The 12,424-nt window shown below is 40.4% G+C and overlaps 1 protein-coding gene across 10 annotated transcripts in view; it reads right to left on the bottom strand.

Moving 5' to 3' along the window:
- Positions 1-12,424, bottom strand: part of LOC139766060 (disks large homolog 4-like) — a 1,395,716-nt gene that overhangs the window by 459,528 nt on the left and 923,764 nt on the right. For all 10 annotated transcript variants that reach the window (XM_071694246.1, XM_071694262.1, XM_071694219.1 and 7 more), the window contains one exon: positions 8,651-8,757. In XM_071694246.1, the coding sequence (XP_071550347.1) occupies positions 8,651-8,757 (107 nt within the window). The remainder of the gene's footprint in view (positions 1-8,650; positions 8,758-12,424) is intronic.

Raw genomic sequence — 12,424 nt, 5'->3', positions numbered from 1 at the left:
TAACCTTACCAACCAGTCAATAGTACAGTCACCCCCTTTTTTAATAAATTCCACTGCAATACCATCCAAACCTGCTGCCTTGCTGGCTTTCATCTTCCGCAAAGCTTTTACTACCTCTTCTCTGTTTACCAAATCATTTTCCCTAACCCTCTCACTTTGCACACCACCTCGACCAAAACACCCTATATCTGCCACTCTATCATCAAACACATTCAACAAACCTTCAAAATACTCACTCCATCTCCTTCTCACGTCACCACTACTTATTATCACCTCCCCATTTGCGCCCTTCACTGAAGTTCCCATTTGCTCCCTTGTCTTACGCACTTTATTTTCCTCCTTCCAGAACATCTTTTTATTCTCCCTAAAATTTAATGATACTCTCTCACCCCAACTCTCATTTGCCCTCTTTTTCACCTCTTGCACCTTTCTCTTGACCTCCTCTCTCTTTCTCTTATACATCTCCCACTCAATTGCACTTTTTCACTGCAAAAATCGTCCAAATGCCTCTCTCTTCTCTTTCACTAATAATCTTACTTCATCCCACCACTCACTACCCTTTCTAATCAACCCACCTCCCACTCTTCTCATGCCACAAGCATCTTTTGCACAATCCATCACTGATTCCCTAAATACATCCCATTCCTCCCCCACTCCCCTTACTTCCATTGTTCTCACCTTTTTCCATTCTGTACTCAGTCTCTCCTGGTACTTCCTCACACAAGTCTCCTTCCCAAGCTCACTTACTCTCACCACCCTCTTCACCCCAACATTCACTCTTCTTTTCTGAAAACCCATACAAATCTTCACCTTAGCCTCCACAAGATAATGATCAGACATCCCTCCAGTTGCACCTCTCAGCACATTAACATCCAAAAGTCTCTCTCTCACACGCCTGTCAATTAACACATAATCCAATAACGCTCTCTGGCCAGCTCTCCTACTTACATACGTATACTTATGTATATCTCGCTTTTTAAACCAGGTATTCCCAATCACCAGTCCTTTTTCAGCACATATATCTACAACCTCTTCACCATTTCCATTTACAACACTGAACAGCCTATGTATACCAATTATTCCCTCAACTGCCACATTACTCAACTTTGCATTCAAATCACCCATCACCATATATATATATATATATATATATATATATATATATCCCTGGGGATACAGGAGAAAGAATACTTCACACGCATTCCTCACATGTAGTAGAAGGTGGCTTAAGGGGACGGGAGCGGGGGGCTACAAACACTCCCCTCCTTGTATTTCAATTTCCTAAAAGGGGAAACAGAAGAAGGAGTCATCCAGGGAGTGCTCATACTCCTCGAAGGCTCAGATTGGGGTGTCTAAATGTAACCAAGATGAGAAAAAAGGAGAGATAGGTACTATGTTTGAGGTAAGGAACCCGGATGTTTTGCCTCTGAGTGTAATGAAGCTCAAGGGTAAAGGGGAAGAGTGGTCAGGGAATGTTTTGGGAGTAAAGTCAAGGGTTGGTGAGAGGAAAAGAGCAAGGGAAGGAGTAGCACTACTCCTGAAACAGGAGTGGTGGGAGTATGTAACAGAGTGTAAGAAAGTAAACTCTATGTTGATATGGGTAAAAGTGAAAGTGGATGGAGAGAGATGGGTGATTATTGATGCATATGCACCTGGGCATGAGAAGAAAGACCATGAGAGGCAAGTGTTTTGGGAGCAGCTGAGTGAGTGTGTTAGTAGTTTTGGTGCATGAGACCGGGTTATAGTGACGGGTGATTTGAATGCAAAGGTGAGTAATGTGGCAGTTGAGGGAATAATTGGTGTACATGGGGTGTTCAGTGTTGTAAATGGAAATGGTGAAGAGCTTGTAGATTTGTGCGCTGAAAAAGGACTGGTGATTGGGAATACCCGGTTTAAAAAGAGAGATATACATAAGTATATGTATGTAAGTAGGAGAGATGGCTAGAGAGTGTTATTGGATTACGTGTTAATTGATAGGCGCATGAAAGAGAGACTTTTGGATATTAACGTGCTGAGAAAATTTGTAGAGGTTTTCAGAAAAGAAGAGAGAATGTTGGGGTGAAGAGAGTGGTGAGAGTAAGCGAGCTTGTGAAGGAGACTTGTGTGAGGAAGTACCAGGAAAGACTGAGTAGAGAATGGAAAAAGGTGAGAACAAAGGACGTAAGGCGAGTGGGGGAGGAATGGGATATATTTAGGGAAGCAGTGATGGCTTGCGCAAAAGATGCTTGTGGCATGAGAAGCATGGGAGGTGGGCAGATTAGAAAGGGCAGTGAGTGGTGGGAAGAAGAAGTAAGATTATTAGTGAAAGAGAAGAGAAAGGCATTTGGATGATTTTTGGAGGGAAATAATGCAAAGGACTAGGAGATGTATAAAAGATAAAGGCAGGAGGTCAAGAGAAAGGTGCGAGAGGTGAAAAAGAGGGCAAATGAGAATTGGCGTGAAAGAGTATCATTAAATCTTAGCGAGAATAAAAAGATGATTTGGAAGGAGGTAAATAAAGTGCGTAAGACAAGGGAACATCAGTGAAGGGGGCTAATGGGGAGGTGATAACAAGTAATGGTGATGTGAGAAAGAGATGGAGTGAGTATTTTGAAGGTTTGCTGAATGTGTTTGATGATAGGGTGGCAGATATAGGGTGTTTTGATCGAGGTGAAGTGCAAAGTAAGAGGGTTCGGGAGAATGATTTGGTATACAGAGAAGAGGTAGTAAAAGCTTTGCGGAAGATGAAAGCTAGCAAGGCAGCGGGTTTGGATGGTATTGCAGTGGAATTTATTAAAAAAGGGGGTGACTCTGTTGTTGACTGGTTGGTAAGGTTATTTAATGTATGTATGATTCATGGTGAGGTGCCTGAGGATTGGCGGAATGCTTGCATAGTGCCACTGTACAAAGGCAAAGGGTATAAAGGTGAGTGCTCAAATTACAGAGGTACATGTATGCTGAGATTTCCTGGGAAATTATATGGGAGGGTATTGATTGAGAGGGTGAAGGCATGTACAAAGCATCAGATTGGGGAAGAGCAGTGTGGTTTCAAAAATGGTAGAGGATGTGTGGATCACGTGTTTGCTTTGAAGATTGTATGTGAGAAATATTTAGAAAAGCAATTGGATTTGTATGTAGCATTTATGGATCTGGAGAAGGCATATGATAGAGTTGATAGAGATGCTCAATGGAAGGTATTAAGAATATATGGTGTGGTAGGCAAGTTGTTAGAAGCAGTGAAAAGTTTTTATCGAGGATGTAAGGCATGTGTGCGAGTAGGAAGAGAGGAAAGTGATTGGTTCTCAGTGAAAGTCGGTTTGCGGTAGAGGTGCGTGATGTCTCCATGGTTGTTTAACTTGTTTATGGATGGGGTTGTTAGGGAGGCAAATGGAAAAGTTTTGGAGAGAGGGGCAAGTATGCAGACTGTTGTGGATGAGAGAGCTTGGGAAGTGAGTCAGTTGTTGTTCGCTGATGATACAGCGCTGGTGGTTGATTCGGGTGAGAAACTGCAGAAGCTGGTGACTGAGTTCGGTAAAGTGTGAGAAAGAAGAAAGCTAAGAGTAAATGTGAGTAAGAGGAAGGTTATTAGGTACAGTAGGGTTGAGGGACAAGTCAATTGGGAGGAAAGTTTGAATGGAGAAAAACTGGAGGAAGTGAAGTGTTTTAGATATCTGGGAGTGGATTTGGCAACGGATGGAACCATGGAAGCGAAAGCGAGTCACTGTTTGGGGGAGGGGGCAAAGGTTCTGGGAGCGTTGAAAAATGTGTGGAAGGTGAGAACTTTATCTTGGAAAGCAAAAATGGGTATGTTTGAAGGAATAGTGGTTCCAACAATGTTATATGCGAGGCATGGGCTATAGATAGAGTTGTGTGGAGGATAGTGGATGAGCTGGAAATGGAGAGGTTTGAGGATAATATGTGGTGTGAGGTGGTTTGATCAAGTAAATAATGAAAGGGTAAGAGAGATGTGTGGTAATAAAAAGAGTGTGGTTGAGAGAGCAGAAGAGAATGTTTTGAAATGGTTTGGTCACATGGAGAGAATGAGTGAGGAAAGATTGACAAAGAGGATGTATGTGTCAGAGGTGGAGGGAACGAGGAGAAGTGGGAGACCAAATTGGAGGTGGAAGATGAGGTGAAAAGACTTTGAGTGATTGGGGCCTGTACATGCAAGAGGGTGAAAAGCGTGCAAGGAATAGAGTGAATTGGAACGATGTGGTGTACCGGGGCCGACGTGCTGTCTATAGATTGAACCAAGGAATGTGAAGCGTCTGGCGTAAACCATGGAAAGTTTTGTGAGGCCTGGATATGGAAAGGGAGCTGTGGTTTCGGTGCATTATACATGACAGCTAGAGACTGTGAACGAATGTGGCCTTTGTTGTCTTTTCCTAGTGCTACCTCTCCCACATGCGGGGGGAGGGGGTTACCGTTTCATGTGTGGCGGGGTGGCGACGGGAATGAATAAGGGCAGACAGTATGAATTATGTACATGTATATATATGTATGTCTCTGTGTGTATATATATGTACACGTTGACATGTATAGGTATATATATGTGCGTGTGTGGACGTGTATGAGGGTGGGTTGGGCCCTTCCGTTGTCTGTTTCCTTACGCTACCTTGCTAACGCGGGAGACAGCGACAAAGTACAATAAATAAATAACAATAAAATAAATATACATACACATACCTATGAGTCCACGGGGAAAATGAAACAAGATAAGTTTCCAAGAGCACTTTCGTCTAATAATCACATCATCAGGGAGATACAAGAAAGAAATATAAGTCAGCTGATATACAACGAAGAGACGTGATTGATAAAAGACAGACACCGAGCGTATCATAAACTTATTATGTAGACAAGAAGGGCAATTGTTTACAAATTTTATCAACAATAAAGCTATCCAATTTGTATAGACCTTCACTAATATTAAGGTTATAATTCCTTGTGTATTTAACAACAGAAGATTCAATGATAATTCTCGTAGTACTGGAGTTCATAACTGAGATGGCATTACTCCAGTCAATACAACGTGATTAAACAAGGCATTTGATTCTTGTCCTGCTCTTATACTATATTTATGTTGCGTAAGTCTAACAGAAAGATCCTTACCAGCCTGCCCAACATAAAACTTACATATATATATATATATATATATATATATATATATATATATATATATATATATATATATATATATATATATATATATTTATTTATTTATTTATTCATATGAGTGTGTTAGTGGTTTTGATGCACAAGACCCGGTTATAGTGATGGGTGATTTGAATGCAAAGGTGAGTAATGTGGCAGTTGAGGGAATAATTGGTATACATGGAGTGTTCAGCGTTGTAAATGGAAATGGTGAAGAGCTTGTAGATTTATGTGCTGAAAAAGGACTGGTGATTGGGAATACCTGGTTTAAAAAGCGAGATATACATAAGTATACGTATGTAAGTAGGAGAGATGGCCAGAGAGCGTTATTGGATTACGTGTTAATTGATAGGCGCACGAAAGAGAGACTTTTGGATGTTAATGTGCTGAGAGGTGCAACTGGAGGGATGTCTGATCATTATCTTGTGGAAGCGAAGGTGAAGATTTGTGGGGGTTTTCAGAAAAGAAGAGTGAATGTTGGGGTGAAGAGAGTGGTGAGAGTAAGTGAGCTTGGGAAGGAGACTTGTGTGAGGAAGGACCAGAAGAGACTGAGTACAGAATGGAAAACGGTGAGAACAAAGGAGGTAAGGGGAGTGGGGGAGGAATGGGATGTATTTAGGGAAGCAGCGATGGCTTGCGCAAAAGATGCTTGTGGCATGAGAAGCGTGGGAGGTGGGTTGATTAGAAAAGGTAGTAAGTGGTGGGATGAAGAAGTAAGATTATTAGTGAAAGAGAAGAGAGAGGCATTTGAACGATTTTTGCAGGGAAAAAATGCAAATGAGTGGGAGAGGTATAAAAGAAAGAGGCAGGAGGTCAAGAGAAAGGTGCAAGAGGTGAAAAAGAGGGCAAATGAGAGTTGGGGTGAGAGAGTACCATTAATTTCAGGGAGAATAAAAAGATGTTTTGGAAGGAGGAAAATAAAGTGCGTAAGACAAGGGAGCAAATGGGAACTTCAGTGAAGGGGGCTAATGGGGAGGTGATAACAAGTAGTGGTGATGTGAGGAGGAGATGGAGTGAGTATTTTGAAGGTTTGTTGAATGTGTTTGATGATAGAGTGGCAGATGTGGGGTGTCTTGGTCGAGGTGGTGTGCAAAGTGAGAGGGTTAGGGAAAATGATTTGGTAAATAGAGAGGTAGGAAAAGCTTTACGGAAGATGAGAGCAGGCAAAGCAGCAGGTTTGGATGGCATTGCAGTGGAGTTTAATAAAAAAAAGGGGTGACTGTATTGTTGACTGGTTGGTAAGGTTATTTAATGTATGTATGATTCATGGTGAGGTGCCTGAGGATTGGCGGAATGCTTGCATAGTGCCATTGTACAAAGGCAAAGGGAATAAGAGTGAGTGCTCAAATTACAGAGGCATAAGTTTGTTGAGTATTCCTGGTAAATTGTATGGGAGGGTATTGATTGAGAGGGTGAAGGCATGTACAGAGCATCAGATTGGGGAAGAGCAGTGTGGTTTCAGAAGTGGTAGAGGATGTGTGGATCGGGTGTTTGCTTTGAAGAATGTATGCGAGAAATACTTAGAAAAGCAAATGGATTTGTATGTAGCATTTATGGATCTGGAGAAGGCATATGATAGAGTTGATAGAGATGCTCTGTGGAAGGTTTTAAGAATATATGGTGAGGGAGGCAAGTTGTTAGAAGCAGTGAAAGTTTTTATCGAGGATGTAAGGCATGTGTACGTGTAGGAAGAGAGGAAAGTGATTGGTTCTCAGTGAATGTAGGTTTGCGGCAGGGGTGTGTGATGTCTCCATGGTTGTTTAATTTGTTTATGGATGGGGTTGTTAGGGAGGTGAAAGCAAGAGTTTTGGAAAGAGGGGCAAGTATGAAGTCTGTTGTGGATGAGAGAGCTTGGGAAGCGAGTCAGTTGTTGTTCGCTGATGATACAGCGCTGGTGGCTGATTCATGTAAGAAACTGCAGAAGCTGGTGACTGCGTTTGGTAAAGTGTGTGAAAGAAGAAAGTTAAGAGTAAATGTGAATAAGAGCAAGGTTATTAGGTACAGTAGGGTTGAGGGTCAAGTCAATTGGGAGGTAAGATTGAATGGAGAAAAGCTGGAGGAAGTGAAGTGTTTTAGATATCTGGGAGTGGATCTGGCAGCGGATGGAACCATGGAAGCGGAAGTGAATCATAGGGTGGGGGAGGGGGCGAAAATTCTGGGAGCCTTGAAGAATGTGTGGAAGTCGAGAACATTATCTCGGAAAGCAAAAATGGGTATGTTTGAAGGAATAGTGGTTCCAACAATATTGTATGGTTGCGAGGCGTGGGCTATGGATAGAGTTGTGCGCAGGAGGGTGGATGTGCTGGAAATGAGATGTTTGAGGACAATATGTGGTGTGAGGTGGTTTGATCGAGTTAGTAATGTAAGGGTGAGAGAGATGTGTGGAAATAAAAAGAGTGTGGTTGAGAGAGCAGAAGAGGGTGTTTTGAAATGGTTTGGTCACATGGAGAGAATGAGTGGGGAAAGATTGACCAAGAGGATATATGTGTCAGAGGTGGAGGGAACGAGGAGAAGTGGGAGACCAAATTGGAGGTGGAAAGATGGAGTGAAAAAGATTTTGAGTGATCGGGGCCTGAACATGCAGGAGGGTGAAAGGCGTGCAAGGAATAGAGTGAATTGAAACGATGTGGTATACCGGGGTTGACGTGCTGTCAATGGATTGAACCAGGGCATGTGAAGCGTCTGGGGTAAACCATGCAAAGTGTGTGGGGCCTGGATGTGGAAAGGGAGCTGTGGTTTCGATGCATTATCACATGACAGCTAGAGACTGAGTGTGAACGAATGGGGCCTTTGGTGTTTTTCCTAGCGCTACCTCGCACACATGAGGGGGGAGGGGGTTGTTATTCCATGTGTGGCGAGGTGGCGATGGGAACAAAGGCAGACAGTATGAATTATGTACATGTGTATATATGTATATGTCTGTGTGTGTATATATATATATATATATATATATATATATATATATATATATATATGTGTACATTGAGATGTATAGGTATGTATATTGTGCGTGTGTGGACATGTATGTATATACATGTGTATGTGGGCGGGTTGGGCCATTCTTTCGTCTGTTTCCTTGCGCTACCTCGCTAACGCGGGAGATAGCGACAAAGCAAAATAAATAAATATATATATATATATAAATATATATATATATATATATATATATATATATATATATATATATATATATATATATATATATATATATTCCCACACTATTCGCCATTTCCCGCATTCGCGAGGTAGCGTTAAGAACAGAGGACTGGGCCTTTGAGGGAATATCCTTACCTGGCCTGTTCCTTCTTTTGGAAAATAACAAAAAAAAAAAAAAAAAAAAAAAAAAACGAGAGAAAAAAATGAGAAAATTCTAAGTCAGCTACAGACTTAGTCTACCCTTAGATCAACATGTTTACTCCGTAAAATCTACTCATATGAAAAAGCACGTTTAGTGTGAATGCTTACGACCTATTCTCATGTTGATCCAACCTCCTTACAGAGTTCCTATGATTCCACTTACCCAATGTGAGGGTTGTCTGTGCCCCCGGCAATACTGAAGCCGAGCCCCTGGTTCCCTCTCTCCAACGTAATGTCCTCGCTCTCCCACTCGTCCTGACCGCCATTAGTCTGCCGAAGAAGATGTGTATGGTGAGGGATTGAAAACATATGTTTGGTTATTTGGGTTCAAGTCTAACAATGTTACATCATAAAGACCTTCAGGGTCAAGTTATAAATACTATCCGAAAAATCTTTATTGCCTTTTTCAGGTGTTAAAGAGGATTCTAAGAACATACACATTATACACCTTGCACAGAAAACAGGATAGTCCGATCGCTGCTTTCTATGAAATCAGTTCAATTCTTTGCACTGGTAGGATCTATATGAAAATCTAGTTACAAATTTATCTTGAAATAATCGCAGCTTGTTCTGACTGCCAGTGCTATCCGAGTTGAAGCATATGGACCAAGATTTCGTCTGTGTACGTTCGTGGTCAAATGAATTGGTGGAAGATGCAAGAATTCAAATGACTATTCGGAAAAAGCTTATGAACCGCGAAATGTTTTATATATATATATATATATATATATATATATATATATATATATATATATATATATATATATATATATATTGGAAAGGACCACAATTTTGCGCGTGATCAAGTATTTTCCTATGAGTCCACGGGGAAAATGAAACAAGATAAGATCCCATGTGCACTTTCGTGTAATAATCACATCATCAGGTGAGATACAAGAAAGAAATAAAAGTTAGCTGATATACAACGAAGAGACGTAGCTAGGACGCCATTTGATGAACACGTGATTGTCCAAGACAGACAACGAGCGTATCACAAACTTATGAGAACAAGAACGGGAATTGTTTACAAGTCTATCAACAATAAAGCTATCCAATTTGTATAGACCTTCACTAATATTAAGGTTATAATTCTTTGTGTATTTGATAATAGAAGATTCAATGATATTTCTCGTGGTACTGGAGTTAGAGTTAATAACTGAGATGGCATTACTCCAGTCAATACAATGATCATAGTTTTTAACGTGATTAAACAAGGCATTTGATTCTTGTCCTGTTCTTTTACTATATTTAAGTTGCTGGAGTATAACAGAAAGATCCTTACCAGTCTACCCACCATAAAACTTACCACAATTTCTACATGGCACTTTATAGACGCATGCAGGAGAATTTTCTAGTGAGTTCCGGATATTCTTTATAATATCATTGTTCCTTAAGGCAACATTTACATTAAAGGATTAAAGCAACATGGGAGGTAAAGTAAAATTATTATCAAAAGGGAGAACTACAAGATTCTTGGTGTCAATGGGTTTGGGTTCAATTCTATCTTTATATGTTTTCAAACTCATCATCAATAAACTCTGGACTGCAAATACATAATGTCCCTAAGGAATATGTATTGAAATGATAATCTAACTCTGTCATGTGGAGATGAGTTAAATTATCATTTCAATCTATGTTCCTTATAGCATTACGTATTTACAGTCCAGAGTTTATTGATGATGAGTTTGAGAAGATATATTCTGTTGGATCTAAGTTAAAGTACCCTAGATCTTTCATTGATAAATCCCTTAAGTTTGTAAAGAAATAATTTCAAAGAACTGAACCCAAAACACCCACTGACACCAAGAATCTTTTAGTTCTCCCTTTTGATAATAATTCTACTTTATATCCCAGGTTGCTTAAATCCTTTAATGAAAATGTTGCCTTCAGCAACAATAATACTATAAAGAATATCTTAATAAGGAAATCATCAGAAAATTCTCCTAAAGACATATACAAAGTGTCATGTGGAAATTGTGATAAGTTTTATGTTGGGCAGACTGGTAAGGAGCTGTCTGTCAGACTTAAGCAACATAAATATAGTATAAGAACAGGACAAGAATCAAATGCCTTGTTTAATCACGTTAAAAACTACGACCAGTGTATTGACTGGAGTAATGCCATCTCAGTTACTAACTCCAGTACCACAAGGAATATTATTGAGTCTTCTATCATTAAATACCCAAAGAATAATAACCTTAATATTAGTGAAGGTCTATACAAAGTAGATAGCTTATTGTTGATAAAATTTGTAAGCAATCCCCTTTCTTGTCCACATAAGTTTATGATACGCTCGTTGTGTCTTGGACAATCGCGTGTTTACCAAATGGCGTCCTAGCTACGTCTCTTCGTTGTATATCAGCTAACTTACATTTCTCTCTTGTATCTCCCTTGATGATGTGATTTCTTAGACGAAAGTGCATTTGGGAACTTGTCGTGTTTCATTTTCCCCGTTTACTCATAGGGAGATATATATATATATATATATATATATATATATATATATATATATATATATATATATATATATATATATAGATAGATAGATAGATAGAGAGTTGATAGAGATGCTCTGTGGAAGGTATTAAGAATATATGGTGTGGGAGGAAAGTTGTTAGAAGCAGTGAAAAGTTTTTATCGAGGATGTAAGGCATGTGTACGTGTAGGAAGAGAGGAAAGTGATTGGTTCTCAGTGAATGTAGGTTTGCGGCAGGGGTGTGTGATGTCTCCATGGTTGTTTAATTTGTTTATGGATGGGGTTGTTAGGGAGGTAAATGCAAGAGTTTTGGAAAGAGGGGCAAGTATGAAGTCTGTTGGGGATGAGAGAGCTTGGGAAGTGAGTCAGTTGTTGTTCGCTGATGATACAGCGCTGGTGGCTGATTCATGTGAGAAACTGCAGAAGCTGGTGACTGAGTTTGGTAAAGTGTGTGGAAGAAGAAAGTTAAGAGTAAATGTGAATAAGAGCAAGGTTATTAGGTACAGTAGGGTTGAGGGTCAAGTCAATTGGGAGGTGAGTTTGAATGGAGAAAAACTGGAGGAAGTGAAGTGTTTTAGATATCTGGGAGTGGATCTGGCAGCGGATGGAACCATGGAAGCGGAAGTGGATCATAGGGTGGGGGAGGGGGCGAAAATTCTGGGGGCCTTGAAGAATGTGTGGAAGTCGAGAACATTATCTCGGAAAGCAAAAATGGGTATGTTTGAAGGAATAGTGGTTCCAACAATGTTGTATGGTTGCGAGGCGTGGGCTATGGATAGAGTTGTGCGCAGGAGGATGGATGTGCTGGAAATGAGATGTTTGAGGACAATGTGTGGTGTGAAGTGGTTTGATCGAGTGAGTAACGTAAGGGTAAGAGAGATGTGTGGAAATAAAAAGAGCGTGGTTGAGAGAGCAGAAGAGGGTGTTTTGAAGTGGTTTGGGCACATGGAGAGGATGAGTGAGGAAAGATTGACCAAGAGGATATATGTGTCGGAGGTGGAGGGAGCAAGGAGAAGATGGAGACCAAATTGGAGGTGGAAAGATGGAGTGAAAAAGATTTTGTGTGATCGGGGCCTGAACATGCAGGAGGGTGAAAGGAGGGCAAGGAATAGAGTGAATTGGAGCGATGTGGTATACCGGGGTTGACGTGCTGTCAGTGGATTGAATCAAGGCATGTGAAGCGTCTGGGGTAAACCATGGAAAGCTGAGTAGGTATGTATATTTGCGTGTGTGGACGTATGTATATACATGTGTATGGGGGGGTTGGGCCATTTCTTTCGTCTGTTTCCTTGCGCTACCTCGCAAACGCGGGAGACAGCGACAAAGTATAAAAAAAAATATATATATATATATATATATATATATATATATATATATATATATATATATATATATATATATCTTTTTTTCTTTCCAACTATTCGCCATTTCCCGCATTAGCAAGATAGAGTTCAGAACAGA

This window comes from Panulirus ornatus, chromosome 4 (assembly GCF_036320965.1).
Source record: "Panulirus ornatus isolate Po-2019 chromosome 4, ASM3632096v1, whole genome shotgun sequence".
NCBI lineage: Eukaryota > Metazoa > Arthropoda > Malacostraca > Decapoda > Palinuridae > Panulirus > Panulirus ornatus.
This window is presented reverse-complemented; position numbering and strand designations above follow the sequence as displayed.